Here is an 18,942-nt window from a genome sequence, read left to right on the forward strand (position 1 = left end):
ATAAAATTAAAAGTGCCCATCAATATTTATTAACAGTAAAAATCCATAATTTTAAAAGGAGAAGATCCAATCTATATGAAAATTGCGTCATCAACAAATCTTGGATCTCCTAACAGAAATTTCAGCACTTAACTATAAATAATAGCCGTTTCATAAATTTCTTATTACGAATGTGTATTTCTTTGTTTATTAATTTGATAACGTGTCACACAAAAGATAGAAAAACGGAGCTACAAATGAAGAAAAGAGCAAAAGGAAAGCCAAAAACTAAAGAGTTGAGTAGATTACCGTGTTGGTACTGTTAGTCCAAATATTGAAATCGTATTGAGAATCGATAGAAATTGTCAATAGAATATTTTTTCCCACTGCACTAATGGGGTCGACAATGTTAATTTTTTTTTAATAAGATAAAAATAATTTCGGGCCTATGTAGGGCAAGGTAGAAAATAGATAGGTATAAACATACGACCAGTTCCCATCATAAGGAGACATGTTGAAAAAAGCAATTCTTACTTCATAATATGCAAAATTATCCTAGTTATCATATTTCCCTGGGGGAGAACCACTATCCTGACTATTTTCCTTGTTTTTCCAGTCTTACAACCACATTTTCAATATTTTCTCATTATTTCAAGCCTTGAAAATTATTTTAAACGAACACCCAAGAGCCACCTAGGTAACTTAATCAAACCTAAACTAAATTTATTCACATTAGCCTATTTGTATCATTTTGATAGATGGTAGTGATGCTGTTTAACTTTCATATATAAAATATTTTAAAACGGATAAATGCAGTCAATTATGTTTATTTTTTAAAATTTTCTTTAAAATATTTGTACAACAGTAAAAATAGTGAGGATAAAGGTGCTCCCCAGGAAAATATGTTAACTAGGATCATTTTGCATATTAACAAGTAAGAATTGTTTCCTTAATAGGCCTCCTTATGATGGGGACTGGTCCTAAATGTATACCAATAGTTCTTAAAACGAAAGAAAATATGACAAAGCTTGGATTCACCTAAGTCTGTAAATAGTTTCCAAAAAGGTGCAATTTACAGACAATGAGATAGGATAATTCATTTATAAAGTTTTTGAAATAAGACAACGGTTAAAGTATATCTTATTCGTGACAGAGATGCAAACGATATGTCAACTCGATGCTCAATGTGAGCAATTATAACTTGTCGTGTGAGCCTTAGCCACGAACCAAATCGGAGAGTGTTATAAGTAATTTTATTAGCTGGCTTGATCTTGCAGTTCCCAATATGGATGTCCAGTGATCAAGGCCATATCCAGCGGGGGTTAGGGGGGTTGAACTCCCCCCCACCCAAAATGTTTGTCTCACTTGTAGAAACGTAAAAAAATGGATATGAACAAAAATTTTATGCGTTTTGAGGTTTTTAGTGTTACCCCCCCCCCCCGGTGGGTGTTTGTATAAAACACCCACCAAAAAATTCCTGGATAAGGCCCTGCCCCTGGTGGTAATTGCTGTGAGTTGATAAAAGCAAATTTGGACTTTCAGGCGTTTAAGTTGAAACTAATCTTCGCTTACTTAGAATATTGTGCTACAAAAACCTTACTATTGCGCTGAATAGTCAAACTTAAATTCAGAATACTGCTTGGCCAGCAGATGCGGGACAAGTAAAGACCAGCAATAATGAAAGACAAAATACCAGCAAAGCCTTTCTAAACGTTAATAAATATCAGGGCTGGGTAGCCATGAAGCAAGGCCATCGGCTTTAGACATAGAATTAATTATGAGACATATAATTAATTATGACCTTAAGTCACGAGTACATAATGTCGAAAGGCTTTTATATACAAAAGGGAATAACAAAAGGGAATAACACCCCACGGTTCTGGTATGAAGTGGTATAGCAGTGTGAATCAAAGATCCGAAGTCTTACGTACATATTGACCTGTAGGTACGTGACTTTTGAGTAACATCGTCAATAAATGCGTCTGTGATGGCAGGCTAAGTATGGCTAGAGCCAAAACAAGGTTGGAATCTGAATTGAAACGGTGGAATATAACAATTTGCGTTAATATGGTCAGTTAAAGGTGACAAAAATGTTTGAAAATGTAGTATGGTAGTAACTGTTAGATAGATATGTAACTGAACAAGTAGCATCTAGAGGTTAATTTGATTAATTCGGAATGGAGGTAAGAATGCAAATTACGAAGAAAGAATAAAGGCTTCAGTTTGTCGGACAGTAATCATCTGCATGAGAAGAGCAACATGGTTTACCAGTAGCTTGCTACCATGGAAATTTGAAGAGCACTTACCCTATCAATACTGGAGGCTTCTCACATTTGAGGCGTAAGACTTGTGAGTTGTCAGAAACTACAGAGTTGTCAGAAGGACAACTAGATAGAAAATTATTAAGCTTTTCTTCTAATTCAGACTAGCGGGTAGCATCAGACAAAGGTAACTCAGTAGGAAAATAAGAATTTGATTTGGAATCTGAAACATTTTAGGTATATGGGTAGCTTTGGTAGGGTCCTTAGAATCATTTGTCGAGAACGAACTTCGGGACTGAGAATCTTGCTTGGACGTATTTTCAACTAATTTGCTAAAATGGGAAGATTTTTACAATCTGTCTTTTGACATAAAGACGAACATAAAAAACCCACCCATACAAGGGAAGTCATATGGGAGTCATTTCTGATCTCAAAACAGGTATTTTCCTAAGCTTTAACAAGGCTCGAGATGTTTGACTAATGCTTTGTGACACCCCAATGGACACGTATGAGACACGAACTGAGTTTTTGTGCCCGTTACAGGGAATTGGAAAATTGGTTAGGATAGACATTAAGCATAACGTTTATTTCGTCTACATCAGCTTGTGGGCTTTTAAAAAGTAGCTGGAATAGATAATGGATTTTCTTCTTGGTAGGTGGAGTCTTAAACGGCTTTGAATAAATCGTGTCTTATATTTTTCCAGTTTCCATAGAAGTAGGTTCTAGGATTGATAGAGCTGTGAAAAGAAAGAAAATTGAGGATATACACAAGGAAAGATGTGGATAGTGAAAGGTGGTCTGGTAGCTTGAAGTTGGTGACGACTACGACGGGGTATATCTGAAGAAGAAAAACGGCTAGATACTTGACTGTATTGGTGTATGAAAGTGAATTCGAGTCCTATCGTTAGCCTTCTAGGCCAATAGTCAAAAATACCAATTAAAACAGAAGCAGTTACTGACAAGATACTAATTATACTGTAGTTGAAATCTTTTAAAATAATACCACACTTACCTAACCGTGTGATTTTATAAAGGAAAGACCGTAGCCTCTCACGCAAAAAAAATAAACAGGAACTCCAAAAGGCATTATAGCCATCTACCGGACGATGAAATTTAACATTTACACTCTCTTCTTTGCGAACAGCACGAATGAATCAAATGAATCAAAATACTAGAAGAAAGGGAAGTATTAACATAAGTGCAATAATACCCAATGGACAATCTCTGAAGGTGGACGGTTTAGTATACATCTAGTAATGAACAGAATTATTATGAACTTTGGGCAGCCCCAAAAGTTCTCACTAAAATTGGGTCTTTGGCAACATTGTCAGTTCTCTTAGGGATATAGAGTTGGGATAGCAGTCTTCTAATTTCAGACCCTGGGGAATCTAATGTCGGGATATCAGCTTGATAATTTTGATCATCCAGAATCTTTTTCTTTGACCTTTTTGATCAGAACCTCATTTTTTTTTAACCTCTCGATACTGCTACGCAGTGTCGATACGGCCACGATTTGATGCTACAAAATTCGTAGTATTGAATTTTCGATACTGCCCCGCAGTCTTTATTTTGCTAGAATAAGACTTTACATGGAATAGATTAAAAATGATTGTATACTTGTATCATTGAACATCTTCTTTAGTATATTGGAGTTAAAATTATATTTTTGGCTCTCTTTCTCAGAAATATTTTGCTAATCTAAGGCAAGTTTCGCTAGATGTAGTACTAATTAACGAGAAAATCTTGAATATCCTCACTTAATTTATTCGATCCTTAAATTAAATGATAGAATGTCTTATGCAGATCAGAAATAAAATGAAGTTTTAAAGGAATAAAATACTAAAAAATACTTATCTATTAGTTTTAGTTATGTGCGCGAAATAGTTCCTGACTAACTATAAAATGCATCTAAACAAGTTTACGTAAAATAATCTTCAAATTATAAATAGAGGAACTAACTCTCAAGTTTCTCGTTTCTAATTAGAAAATGTAACAAATGTAGCAAAAGCTAACAAAAGCTATCAAGCACATGCTTGCTTGATAGGTTTGTAACTACATTCCGTTTCAAATTTCTAATGAATACTCAAGTAGGTGAAAACTATGCGATCGATATGGGTTCGCTGAATAGGAAGTGACGAGATCCATTCTTTAAGTGATGGTACATAGACGACCATTAATATATAGAGATTATTACTATTAATTCTTTAACATAGCCTCTATGAGCCCTTTTAAATAAAAATAACTTATTTACACGGATTTACACAGACAAATAATATATGAGGTACAATGTGTGGGGAAGGTTGCTAATTGCTAGGAAGGTGTTTTCCCTGTTTTTGACGTTCCTTAGTAATGCAAAGGTTGATGGTCACAGGTCGAACTTACTGCGATACATGAATTGTATAGTATATTAAGACCATTGCAAGTTTTCTGAAGGCTCCTTACCTTAGTTTTAAACTTTGTGACATTTCGTAATGAAGAGTAACCTAAGTCCACGCTAACTATTCCTTATAAATCACTGCACTATCGAGCCCCCTAAGTCCAACTCAGCTAAGCACGATCATTTTACACCCCAGTTTATTCAAAGTTTATTTCAATACCCTTTCCATTTGGATTCAATATCTTGTATGGCTCCTTGTATGGCTCCTTCTCTGCTTATGGCTCCTTTTCTCTTCATTTGGGTATGACTCACTTTTCATTTGCAGCCAAATGGATAGGTAAAAAACGCAGGCTTCGGTAATTTGTCATCTTTCATCCATATAACGTGGCTTAAAATTTTTAGCCACTCATTTATTGTTATCCTTTGAATTGGAATCCAAAAATACTTTTTGTAGAGCTTACTGTTTGATTTACGGTCGATAAAACGTATAAAAACTTGTCTAATATTCCTTTGGAAAACATTTAACAATTCCTCTTCGGCTTTCGGAGTGCCAACATCATAAGGCCTTGCTTGACCACTGTTATGACTGTTGCTTCCAATATCCTAACCTTAGTTCACCGACTTGTATTCTTTTTCTCACTAACTTTTTTAACTGTAAAAAAAGCCCTGAACCTATGCTATTCTACCTTTTACTTTTTCACTGCATCCGCCACCTTTCCTAATAATCATACGATGCTACCGATATTTTATGCCAACGCCACTAATTTCCAAACCAATTTTTAACCTAGATCTCATACTTCTAGAAACTCCCTCATTTCACTAACATTTTATCTAGGACAATAAATGATCAGTATAATTTAAGTCAAGGAGACTATAACATCCCATTCGGTATCATGCTCTCCTGTATTTTTTTGTGTGCTTCTTAAGGTAAAGTCTCTCAAAAGTCCTGACAGACTTTAAGACAGACTTAAGTCCTTATTCCAAACTAACTAATTACTAGCCTCGCTTCCAGTCTTAGCTTTGGCAATATTACTCTCATGCACACTTTATGCCCCAATCACTTTAATGCACTTACCTAGTATAAACAGTCAGTAATAACGAACTGCAAGTAAGGAGGGACTCGGGCCAATAGTAACTAAAACTCTAAAAAAAATTTTTGTCAATATTGAAAAGATCAAAGAACGATATTTTTATACTGGTTCCAAATGTATAAAAATCTATTAAGTTCTATATTACCCAGCAAAAGCTACGAGTCAGAGATAATGAAAAAAGGGGGAGGGGAAAATGCATCTTCAGAAGTAACTTAATCTTAATGAAAATCACAACGTTGAGCTTGTCGCATCTGAATTCTACTGTAGAGGCTTCAAGCTCTTATGTATGAAAATGTGGAATTTCACATTTTTTTTTCAGAAGAAAGATCACAGTGGCTTATTTATTGTTTTTCCGTTTTGTTTCTTGAATGATGACCGGTGACGGTAGTTAACAAATGGTCCTAGAAAATTGGGAGACGGCTTATTCGAAAGGAATTAAAAGTTAAAGTATATTTTTGATAACCTCAAAGATTGTACCATCGGAAAGTGGCACCAAAGTGGCACCGTTTTGTGGCAACAAACTACAATTTTGCCCCAAAAGAACCAAGTTGCTACTGACTGAGAATTCTCATTCAATGGAAAAGTAGGAGAAACTGTATATTGAACTTCTCGGTTACAGAGGAAGTAAAGTCGCATCATAACCAGAAAAGTAACGTTGTCCATATAAGATAAACGGTTTATATGGATTTTTAATTAAATGCTTCATTTAACTAAGTTGCCAGGTTACTTCATGAAGTAATGTTTAGTGATGCATAGCTACTTATCAGTGCATGAAGAAGGATGAGTGGGGGGGGATGACTAAAAATCATATTTCAATGTACATATTGTTTAACTTTCAATAATCCTTTAAAAAAAATAAGTTGTGAGGGGGAGGCAGGTGGGAATTAATCTCATCTTTCTTCATTTAGACTAATCTTGAATAAAGGCACTGTGCGACAATAACTCTTTCTCCTTGCAGAAAAGTGGTTCTGACATTTATTTTAAAACTTCATTTAGCTAAACTGATTTGCTTCAAATTTTATAAATTATATATATATATATATATATATATATATATATATATATATATATATATATATATATATATATATATATATATATATATATATATATATATATATATATATATATATATATATATATATATATATATATATATATATATATATATATATATATATATATATATATAAAATCAACAAACTCCTTAAAACCTTACCGTGTCTGGTGTACCAGCTTTATGAAAAGCCCTTTTTTCATAATGATTCTACTTACACTCAAGCCATTTCATCAGTCAACTTGATTTTACAACTTGTGCTTACAAACTCGACAGATTGCTTGTTAGAGTCAACTATGGATCATTTATTCCTTGTTCTTTTTTAAAGAACAACATTTTAAAATTAATTTTAATACTAACATCGTTTACCATGTACGGCCTACTCTAAGGAATGTAAATTTTTGTGCGAAGTTTGACAATATACGGCCTGCCCAACGGCATATATATTCTTGTCCAAACTCTAAAATTGACAACTTCTAAGTGCTCGTTTTAGTAATTTTTATATAATTCCAGGAAATTTCACTTGCCTCGAAATAATATTCACCTTTAAACGGCGACTAGGATATTATTTATTCCATACATACGTTCCAACATGTTTAATTGTTATCATGTCATGGATATCATTTTGGATAAGACCTGAGGCTGTTCCGGCTCGAGTTACTCTAGGTGTTACATCTCTGCTTACTTTATCAACTCAACATGCCAATTCACAGAAATCACTGCCCCCTGTCTCCTACATAAAGGTATTCTTCTTTTTATTTGTCTTCTGCTTTTCAGGATCGTGATAAGATTTTTCATTTTCAAGACCCTCTGAAGTCTCAGAACACTTAAGTTAAAAAAAAAAAAACTTTTAAAAATATTTTTCTATTGGATATTATGTGAATACGATTCAGTCCTGGAAATCTTTTAGGATTTTATAATGGAGGGGAGAAGGGATCCGGGAGTGTCATTCTGAAAGAAAAGCAAAACAGGCAAATTATATGGAAAATATAGAGGGAATTATAAGAATATGAAGATTTAGGAGGGGATAGTCCTGAAGGCCCCTCCCTTCTGCGTAAGTGCCCTTATTTGAACCTCACTCCGGGGAAAATATATTTCTGAATATTTAACAGCAAAAGGAAACGATCTATAAAATCTGAAAAAATAAAAAACTCCACATTTTTGTTTTTGCTTTTTGTGGGCAATAAATTTACATTATTGTTATTTTCAGTTCTACTCAGTTTTTAATATTAAATGCTCTGTTCCAATGATACCAAAGATACCAATGATATGCTATAAATAGTATGTAAAACTGAGACTGTTCCAGCTCGGCTCCCTCTAGGTGCTGCAATTCTAATTTGCTCCATCAACAGAACATACCAATTAATACAAATTGCTGCCTTCTGTCTTCTATATAAAGATTGGTCTTTGTTTTATAATTCTACTGCTTCTTAGGGGTTTCATCTTGATTTGAAAACGGAGCAATCCAATTTTTGTAAGGAAAGTGAAATGCAAGTGAAAATGTTGATCCCTAAGCTGTAGTTCAGGGAATATAATTTTTTTCTTGAAGTTTTTGGGGAACTTGTTCCACAAAACTTTCTACAGCAGTTTAAAGTCAATAAAAGACTAAGACGGGCAATCGTTAGTTTTCGCTCAAAGTTCAGAAAATTGAATAAGAAGGAAAAATTCAATCTTTTATTCAGATTTAAAACGTGTCAAAGTTATTTTTTTCTTACAATTAATTAAAAAACTTTTTCCATAAAATAAGTTTAAAAAAAAAACTAAAGAACTCCATTAAACCAAAAATGAGCGAAAATAAAATCAGATAATCTACCAAGCGTGAAACTACCACAAATTAGTATCGATGAATAAATTAAACCAAAAACGAACAGGAATTACAAAAAATAACCGAGTCAAACTCAAAACCAGTTCAAATTAACATGAGTAGGGCTCAAAACCCCTAGGCCTTCCCAAGGCCAGAACATAATTTGCACTTTACTGAAAAAATATAAATGTTTTTACTTTTATAATTTTAATAAATCAAATAATATTAACATTTTGATTACTAAATATCAGTATATGTATATTAAACTGACAATGCACACTCATTTGTCAATGGAGTTCTTTAATTTTCTTTGAAAAAATTATTTGGTGGAAAGAACTTTTTTGATTAATTTCTTTTCGTTTTATTTGAGGGAAATAAAACGGAAATAAAAGGAATCTTTTCAGGGAAAAAGAAAATGATACTTTAAATCTTTTCGTTTTTTTAAGACTTTATAGTTTAGACTGCTATTTGTATGCGGGAGAAAGATTTTCAGCAATTTTTAACAACATACACCGTTTAAAAAATCTGGACACAAATAGTATTGTTTAATTTAGTTTCGTACCTCCTCTAGTTGACCTTAAATAGAAAATTTGATCCCATTCGAAAACAAAAATCTGTTTACTTTCTTTGATAGCTTGGATACACTTACGCTATTTTGATGTGGTTAAATTTTAAGAGCAGAAGTAGACCCGAAAGTTTGAACATAATACCCTCAGTCGTTCTTGGGCCACTGCTGGGACGCCTTATTGGGAATTGGCATTAACACAGTGCATTTTGATTTAATCTTAAGGTAGTTTTTAAACATAATGGGCAAATAGGAAGGTGGGCTTTGAAAGGGGACTAGTTGCCCTCCAATCGCTTTTAACTATTAGAAAGGCCCTTTCTGTTTTCAATCGAATGATCCCTTTTCATAGTTCTTACGAAAACTCCTTCGATACAAAGTGCCCTGGTCTAAACAAAAAAAAAATAATAATACATTGTACCCCCATCGATCTTTACTATAATTAATTAAAAAAAAATTTCCATAAAATAAGTTTTTCAAAGATAAGTAAAGAGCCCCATTAAACAAAAATTAGCAAAAATGAAATCAAATAATCTACCAAGCGTGAAACTACCACAAATCAGCATTGATAAATAAATGAAACCAAAAACGAACAGAAATTACAAGAAATAACCGAGTCAAACTCAAAACCAGCAGAAATTGACATAAGTTGCGTTCAAAATCCCTATGCCTTCCCAAGGCCTGAACAAAATTTCCACTTTAATGAAAAAAAATATAAAAGTTTTGACTTTTATAACTTTAATAAATCAAATAATATTAAAATTTTGATTACTAAATATATGTATATGTATATTAAACTGACAATGCACATTCATTTGTATTTTTTTCAGTAAAGTGCAAATTTTGTTCTGGCCTTGGGAAGGCATAATGGTTTTGAGCCCAGTTTATGTTAATTTCTGCTCGTTTTGAGTGACGACAACTCCTTCGATACGAAGTGCCCTAGTCTAAATAACAACAAGAAGAAAAATAATACATTGTACCAAAATCGATCTTTACTATAAAAACGTCAAGCCTTCCAATCACTTTCGAATATTAAAAAGGGCACTAGGCCTTTCGATATTCAATTGAATGAGCGGTTTTTGAAACGATAACGCTTTCTAATAACACCTTATTTGCCCCCAGGGCATAAAGTACAGCCCTTATCTTAAGGTCTGTCAGGATGGTTGTCATCCTCCACGACCTAATTTCAAGAACTTTCGATAATGTTCAAGAAAATGGCTATCTCAAACTTTCTATTGGATGTGTTTGGGGAAATGGTGGGTATGAGAGGGCCATTTGTCTCTCTCCAATTACTTTCAACTATTAACAATGGCACTAGCCCTTTCAATTTCCAATCAAATGAGCCCTTTTGAAGTTTCTACGACAGCACTTTCAATAAAAAACCTTATATGCCCCCTAGGCATAAATTGCAACCCTTGCCCTGAGGGCTGAAGGGGGTGTCATTCTCAAAGATCTAAGTTCCAGAACTTTCTACTACATTCAAAAAAAATGGCTATCTGAAAATTTTGATTTGAAGTGTTTGGAGGAATGGTGGGTGTGAGAGGGGGCTATTTACCCTCCAATCACTTTCGACTGTTAAAAAGGGTACTAACCATCTCAACTTCCAATTGAATGAGCCCCTTTTGAAGTTTTACTACAACTCTATCCATAAAAAAAAACTTTATATGCCCCCAGGGCATAACTTACAACCATTGCCCTGGGGGCTCTAGGGGTATTGTCATCCATAAATACATAATTTCCAGAACTTTCAACTACGTTGAACAAAATGGTTATCTCAAAATTTTTATTGGATGTGTTTTGGGAAATGGTGGGCGTGAGAGGGGGGTTAATTACTCTCCACTCATTTTCGACTATTAAAAAAAGCGATTTCAATTTCCAATCAAATTAGCCCTTGTTGAAATTTCTACACAACTTTCTATATAAACCTTATATGTCCCTGGGGCATAACTTACAACCCTTGCACTGAGGGCTCTGGGGGGGGGGGGGGTTATCATACTAAAAGACATAATTTCCAGAACTTTCAACTACACTGAACAAAATGGCTATTTCAAAATCTTTATTGGATATGTTTGAGAAACTGGTGGGCGTGAGAGGGGCGTTAGTCGCTCTCCAATCACTTTCAACTATTAAAAAGGCACTAACCCTTTCAATTTCCAATAGAATGAGCCTTTTTGAAATTTCTACAACAACGCTTTCTATATACCTTATATGCCCACAGGGCATAACTTAAAACCCTTGCGCTGAGGGCTGTAGAGCGGAGGGGTTGCCATCCTTAAAGACCGAATTTCAAAACTTTCAACTACGTTGAATCAAATGGCTATCTAAAAATTTTGATTGGATGTGTTTGGGGAAAAGGTGGGCATGAGAGGGGAGTTAGTGACACTCAAATCACTTTCGACTATTAAAAAGGGCACCAGACCCTTGAATTTCCAATCGAATGAGCCCTTTTTCAAATTTCTACGACAAAGATTTCAATAAAAACCTTATATACCCCCAAGGCATGACTTATAACCCTTGCCCTGAAGACTGTGGGGGGAGTGTCCTGCTCAAAATTTCCTGAACTTTGAACTACATGGAACAAAATGGCTATCTCAAAATCTTTATTGGATTTGTTCGGGGAAATGGTGGGCGTGGAAGGGATGTTTGTTGCCTTCCAAACACTTTCGACCATTAAAAAGGGCACTAGCCATTTCAACTTCCAATCGAACTAGCCTTTGTTGAAGTTTCTACGACAACGCGTTCTATAAAAACCTTATATGGCCCCAAGGCATAACTTACAGCCCTTGCCCTAAGGGCTGTGGGGGGTTGTCATCCTCAAAGACCTAATTTCCATAGCTTAAAACTACGTTGAATAAAATGGCTATCACAAAATTTTGATTGGATGTATTTAGGAAAAGGGTGGGCGTTAGAAGGGGGTTAGTTGCCCTCCAATCACTTTCGACTAATAAAAAGGGCACTAGCCCTTTGAATTTCAAATCGATGATTCTTTTTTGATGTTTCTACGTCAATGCCTTCTATAAAAACCTCATATGTCCCCAGGGCATAACTTACAACCCTTGCCATGAGGGCTGTGGGGAGTGTCCTCCTCAAAAATATAATTTTTATGTGGAAATCAACTATGCTGAACAAAATGGCTATCTAAAAATTTTGATTGGATTTATTTCACGAAATGGTAGGCGTTGAAGGGATGTTAGTCGCCTTCCAAGCACTTTCGACTATTAAAAAGAGCACAGGCCACTGCAATTTCCAATTGATTGCACCCTTTTTGAAGTTTTTACGACAACTTCTTCGATTCGAAGTGCCCTGCTCTAAAGGAAAAAAATAATAAATAATACATTGTGCCAACATCGTTCTTATATGCCCCCAGGGCATAGCTTAAAACACTTGCCCTGAGGGTTATGGGGGATTGTCCTACTCCAAAACATATTTTCTATCTGCAAATCAACTACGCTGAACAAAATGTCTCTCTCGAAATTTTGATTGGATGTGTTTGGGGGAATGATGGGTTTGGGTGGGGGGGGCGCAAATTGCCCTCCAATCACTTTCGACTATTAAAAAGGGCACTAGCCACTCCAATTTCCAATCGAATGAGCCCTTTTCGAAGTTTCTACGACAACTCCTTCGATATGAAGTGCCCTGGTATGGAAAAATAAATAAACAATACATTGTGTCAACATCGTTCTTTACTTAGGCAGCGCGATTGCGCTGCCTATGAAAATGTCTGGCCTTCCAGTCACTTTTGACTATTAAAAGGGGTACTAGCCCTTTCAATTTCAAATAGAATGAGCCTTTTTTGAGTTTCTACGACAGCACTTTCTATAAACACCTTATATGCCCCGGGACATAAATTACAACCCTTCCCTTGAGGGCTGTGAGGGTATTGTCATCCTCAAAGACATAGTTTCCGGACCTTTCAACTACGTTGAACAAAATGGTTTTCTCAAAATTTTGATTGGATGTGTTAGGGGAAAGGGTGGGCGTGAGAGGAGGGTTAGTTGCCCTCCAATCACTTTCGACTATTAAAAAGGGCACTAGCCGTTTCAATTTCCAATCGAATGATTCCTTTTTAAAGTTTCTACGACAACGCTTTCTAAAAAAAAAATTATATGTCCCCAGAGCATAACTTACAACCCTTGCCCTGTGGGCTGTGGGGGGACTGTCATCCTCAAAAACATAATATCCAGACTTTTTAACTACGTCAAGCAAAATGGCTATCTCACAATTTTGATTGGATGTGTTTGGGAAATGGTGGGTGTGAGGGGGTGTTAGTTATTCTCCAATCACTGTCGACTGTTAAAAAAGGCATAAGCCCTACAAATTTCCAATCGATTGAGCCCTTTTTGAAGTTTCTACAACATTTTCATCCTTAAAAACCTTATATCCCACATGGGCATAACTTACAACCTTTGCCCCGAAGGCTCTGAAGAGATTATCATCCTAAAAGACCTAATTTCTAAAACTTTTAACTACGTTGAACAAAATGACAATCTAAAACTTTTGATTGGATATGCTTGGGGAAAAGGTGGGCGTGAGAGGGGGGTAAGTTGTCCTTAAATCACTTTCGAATATTCAAAAGGGCACTAGCCTTTTGAATTTCCAATCGAATGAGTCCTTTTTCAAGTTTCTACGACAAAGCTTTCAATAAAAACCTTATATGGCCCCAGGACCTAACTTACAGCCCTTACCATGAAGGCTGTGGGGGGGGGGGCGGTGTCATTCTCAAAGATATAATTTCCGGACCTTTCAACTACTTTGAACAAAATGCCTAGATCAAAATTTTTATTGGATGTGTTTAGATAAATAGTGGGCGTGGAAGGGGTGTTAGTTGCCTTCCAATCTCTGTCGACTATTAAAAAGGGCACTAGCCATTTAAATTTCGAATCAAATGAGCCCTTTTTGAAGCTTCTACGACAACACTTTCTATAAAAACCTTATATACCCCCAGGGCATAACTTAAAACCCTGAGGGCTGCGGGGGGGGGGGGTCATCCTCAAAAACCAAATCTCCAGAGCTTTCAACTACGTTGAGCAAAATGGCTATCTCAAAGTTTTGATTGGATTTGTTTGAGGAAAATGGTGGGCATGAGAGGGGGGTTAGTTGCCCTCCAATCACTTTCGACTATTAAAAAGGGCACTAGCCCTTTGAATTGCAATCGAATGAGCCTTTTTTGAAATTTTCACGACGACATTTTCTATAAAAAACCTTGTATGCCCCCAGGGCATAACTTACAAACCTTGTCCTGAGGACTGTGGGGGAGTGTCCTCCTCAAAAACATAATTTCTATCTGGAAATCAACTACGCTGAAGAAAATGGCTATCTCAAAATTTTGATTGGATGTGTTTGGGGAAATGGTGGGCGTGGAAGGGGTGTTAGTTGCCTTCTAATCACTTTCGACTATTAAAAAGGGCACAAGCCATTCCAATTTTCAATCGAATGAGCCCTTTTCAAAGTTTCTACGTCAACTCATTCGATAATAATATGTGCCAACATCGTTCTTTACTTAGGCAGCGCGATTGCGTTACATAGGATTTTAAACAGGTCATTTTGATAAACCTGTAAGGATGTATATTTCTACTTTAGAAATTATACATTCTTATCGTAAACACTTTACTATAAAATTAATTCTGGAATGATATGAAACTTAATACTACAGTATACCCGAATTTAAATAAATAAAAATAACTTTATAGAAGACCAGGAATAATCCAAATTGCTGGTCTATATAAACAAAAGTCCTCCTCCATATCAACCCCAAATCCCATAGTAAAAATGTATTGTAGAAACTTCGAATGATCGAAAATTAGACTGGATATTCAAAATTTTCCTAATATTTAGATTACAATTGAAAATTTTAGTTCTTAACTAAGAACTTGAAAAAAGCTTCACAATTAAACATTCATAAAATTAGGTTAATAAAAAAGAACAGAAATTATTAAAAGAAAATACTTTCTAAAGAAAATTTATTGAAACAAAATAAATAGATAAATTAATACCTAAGACAAGAAGAAATAAAGTCATATAATAATTAATGTATTAAACAAACAGAAATTACTATAGAAGAGCCTTATAAAAGGTCTTATCCTTGTATGGCATACCAGACAAATACATTAAAACGATTGGTACTATGCACAGAAATAAAACTGATGTGTTTAATTGGACTTGTGGTTAAAAGGTTTTAGAGGTTTTGCAAGTTAAGTGTGCTAAAATGGGTTTGAAAATTAATGCTAAGAAGACTAAGTATCTAAAGCTAGGAATAAGTTAAGATTAAAAGCTGACGTTGGTTAATTAAAAGGCCGATCAAGTGAACAGCTTCACGTACCTTGGTAGTATCAAACAGTTCGTGGTAACGAACTGTAAGTAAGGAGCGACCTGGCTCAATAGTTACCGAAACTCTAAAAACCGGAATTTTGATATCAATAGATACATCAGAAGAATTAAATTTTTATGCTGATTTCAAATATATAAGTTTCATCAAGTTTAGTTTTACCCATAAAAAGTTACTGCCTGAGAAAATTTGCCTTATTTTCGAAAAAAGGGGAAAACAACCCCTAAAAGTCATAGAACTCTAATGAAAATCACATCATCAGATTCAGCGTATCAGAAAACCCTAGTATAGAAGTTTCAAGCCCATATCTGGAAAAATGGGAATTTTGTATTTTTTGCCAGGAGAGAGATCACGGATGCGTGTTTTTTTTGTTTTTTTTTTTTTTTTTCCCTAGGGGTGATCGTATCAATCCAGTAGTCCTAGAATATCGTGAGAGGACTCATTCGAAAGGAAATTAAAATTTCTAGTTCCCTTTTTTAAGTGACCAAAAAATTAGAGGGCAACTTGGGCCCCTCCCACGCTCCTTTTTTTCTCAAAGTCACCCAATCAGAATTTTGAGACAGCTATTTTGTTCAGCATAGTCGAAAATCTAATTAATATGTCTTTGAGGATGACTTAATCCCCCACAGTTCCCGGGGGAAGGGCTGCAAGTAATAAACTTTGCCCATTGTTTACATATAGTATTGGTCATTGGGAAGTATACAGGTGTTTTCAGGATGAATTGTTATCTAGTGGGGGTCGGGGTCAGAGTAGGGGTTACGGGGAAGGATCTTTCCATGGAGGATATTTCTTTGGGGGAAGGAACATTTCCATGAAGATTTCCCAGCATTATTTAAAAACAATCAGAAATTAAAAAAAAAACAAGCTTTTTTCAACTGAAAGTTAGGAGCAACATCTAAACTTAAAACGAACAGAAATCATTAAGTATATGAAAGGGTTCGGCGCCTAGTCAATACCTCGCTCTTTACGCTAAAGTTTTTTAGTACGTTCAAAAGAGCAATCTATTCTAATATACCGGCCTTTGTGATTCAGGGGTTTGTGATTCGAACATAAGCGTAAAGAGCGAGGTATTGACTAGGGAGCGAACTCCCTAATGTACGTAATAAAAATATACAAACATAGAAATTCGTTACGTAAGTTAATTCGTAAGATACGTCAGAACAAAATTTCGAAAAAGCCAATTAGCCAAAAAAGGGAAAATTAATATGCCAATTTCGTTTTAATTATTCATGTACGGTGAGCCAAAATCAAAGCTGCATTAATTCAGAAACGTTCAGAAATTAACTAAAAAAACAATTTTTTTTAACTGATAGCAAGGAGTGACATTAAAACTTAAAACGAACAGAAATTACTACGTATATGAAAGGGGCTGTTCCCTCCTCAACGCCTCGCTCTTTACGCTGAAATTTGACTCTTTCTCACAACTCTGTTTTTAAAAACAATAAAAACTTTAGCGTAAAGAGCGAGGCGTTGAGGAGGGGACAGCCCCTTTCATATACAGAATAATTTCAGTTCTTTTTAAGTTTTAATGTGGCTTCTTACTTTCGGTTAAAAAAAAACTTGTTTTTTTAGTTAATAACAGTTAAGGTATGAGGATGAACAGTATTAAAAGCGAGTGTATATGACTTCGTTTCTTTCACCTTCTTCTGATTCATCCACTTGCGACTAAATTTTTTCCGTCGATATTGTCTCTGTACAGGAAGGTATACAGTGTGAAACCTATTGGATTCAAGCATTTATTTGCAAGTTTGATTGACTGGCATTTTTGAAACGGGTATTATTGTATACAAATTGTATATTAAAGCATAAAAAACACCTAAAATATACGAAATGCTTCACATATATCATCAGTTGCCAGGAACAAATACCTTTCCCCTACCAATCCCACAATCTTATGTATCCCAAGTAGGAGCTCATTTTTCTCTTTATCTAATAGCTATTTAGAATACCATTAAAGCATTCCTACATTTTTCTAACAAAATATCAATCATCTAAACGAAACAAGACTTGAAAATCGGTATTCATAAATTTTTCATCCATTTGAAAAAGAAAATAAGTCAACTGTGTTGCCGTGTGTGTAGAATTGCTAGTTCGGCTAAACGGGAACTTAAAAACACTCCGGCTCAGGCAATTCTAAATTGTTGTCACCCTGAATACAATTTAAGTTCCTAAGACATTTGACTCCTGAGCTACAACAAGTAGAAAGATTGTAAAATACTTAAGAGGGATAAGCAGAAAGGTGAACATGCAGCCGAATAGACACGAAATCAGGTTTCATTTTGCTTTTGATTCTTTCAAAATTCCTCAAGCCAAAAAACGCTATCTTAGTTTATGGTTTTGTCATGACTTATTTTCAATCCTTCTTGCGACTAAGCCGTCACTACTTTGCAGATGTCAACCATAAACATGGATTTGTGATAAGATTTTCCCAAGGAAATGAAATTCTATACGGCCCGCAAGGACTTATCAAAACGAATCCAATTTGTCAGCGAGAGTTTTTTTTTATATATATATTCTTTGCTTCAATGTTTCTCATAAAAGTCAAATCATATTCTTGGCGGTATGCTTTTTTTCAAATTGAATAACATAATACCTCTTTTAAGGTGGGACTTCACTTTTTGCGTATTTGCGCGTCATAAGCATGGAACTAAGTTATTGTACATCTTTACTATAAGAAAATCTTTACTTAAACATTCTATAAGAGGTTAGACGTGTTTTTTGTAGCTACTCGTAAGAAAGGCATTTTTCTCTGATCTTGCCTATAATCTTACCTTCTTTTCTTAGTCCAAGCTGCGGACTATGATCTGGCGGTGCGAAAACAAGGCAGTCCGACAAGGTACAATGACGAGCTAGATCCTCAGTCAGTGCAAAAAGAGCTAAGTCTTGACTCAGTGCGAAAACAAGCTAAGTCCTGATGAATGAGTATGAAATTGATTGCATCAAGCCACTGTAGCTCCGTTACTTGAAATTAGCTCATTCGCCAGGACTTAGCTTGTTTTCACACTGAGTCAAGACTTACATCTTTTTACATCGAATCAGGATTTAGATTGTCCTTAGCTGGACATTTCTAATTCTATAAACTTTGGTCTTTACTCAGTGTGGAAACAAGCTGACGAATAAGCTAAGTTCAAGCAACGGAACTTCAGTGGGTTGATGCAGTCAGGTAATTTCTGGAGTTATAAAAACGATCCAAATCTTGTATTCACTGCAAAGACAATCTAAATCCTGAATTGGAGTGAAAAGAGCTAATCTATGTCTTGACTCAGTGTAAAAATAAGCTAAGTCCTGCCGAATGAGCTAAGTTCAAGCAACGGAACTTCAGCGGCCTGGTGTAGTCAATAAGATAATTTCTTATGGTACACAATAGATCCATAGCTCATATTCACTGCAAAGAATATTTAACTTCTGAATTGGTGTGAAAAGATCTAAGTGTTGACTCACTGTTAAAACAGCCTAAGTCCTGGCGAATAACCTAAGTTCAAGTAA

The 18,942-nt window shown here is 35.1% G+C and overlaps 2 protein-coding genes across 2 annotated transcripts in view; both read left to right on the top strand.

The window, feature by feature from the left end:
* LOC148957000 (PEX5-related protein-like) overlaps window positions 1–18,942 on the top strand; it is a 282,607-nt gene that overhangs the window by 97,713 nt on the left and 165,952 nt on the right. The window lies entirely within an intron of this gene.
* Window positions 7,285–18,942, top strand: part of LOC148957001 (gamma-aminobutyric acid receptor subunit beta-3-like) — a 94,871-nt gene continuing 83,213 nt past the window's right edge. Inside the window, exon 1 of the mRNA XM_089097213.1 lies at window positions 7,285–7,508. Within this exon, the coding sequence (XP_088953339.1) occupies window positions 7,374–7,508 (135 nt within the window). The 5' untranslated portion in view covers window positions 7,285–7,373. The remainder of the gene's footprint in view (window positions 7,509–18,942) is intronic.

The sequence above is a fragment of the Artemia sp. Qi Xiang Cuo genome, chromosome 1 (assembly GCF_049724085.1).
Source record: "Artemia sp. Qi Xiang Cuo chromosome 1, ASM4972408v1, whole genome shotgun sequence".
Classification (NCBI taxonomy): domain Eukaryota; kingdom Metazoa; phylum Arthropoda; class Branchiopoda; order Anostraca; family Artemiidae; genus Artemia; species Artemia sp. Qi Xiang Cuo.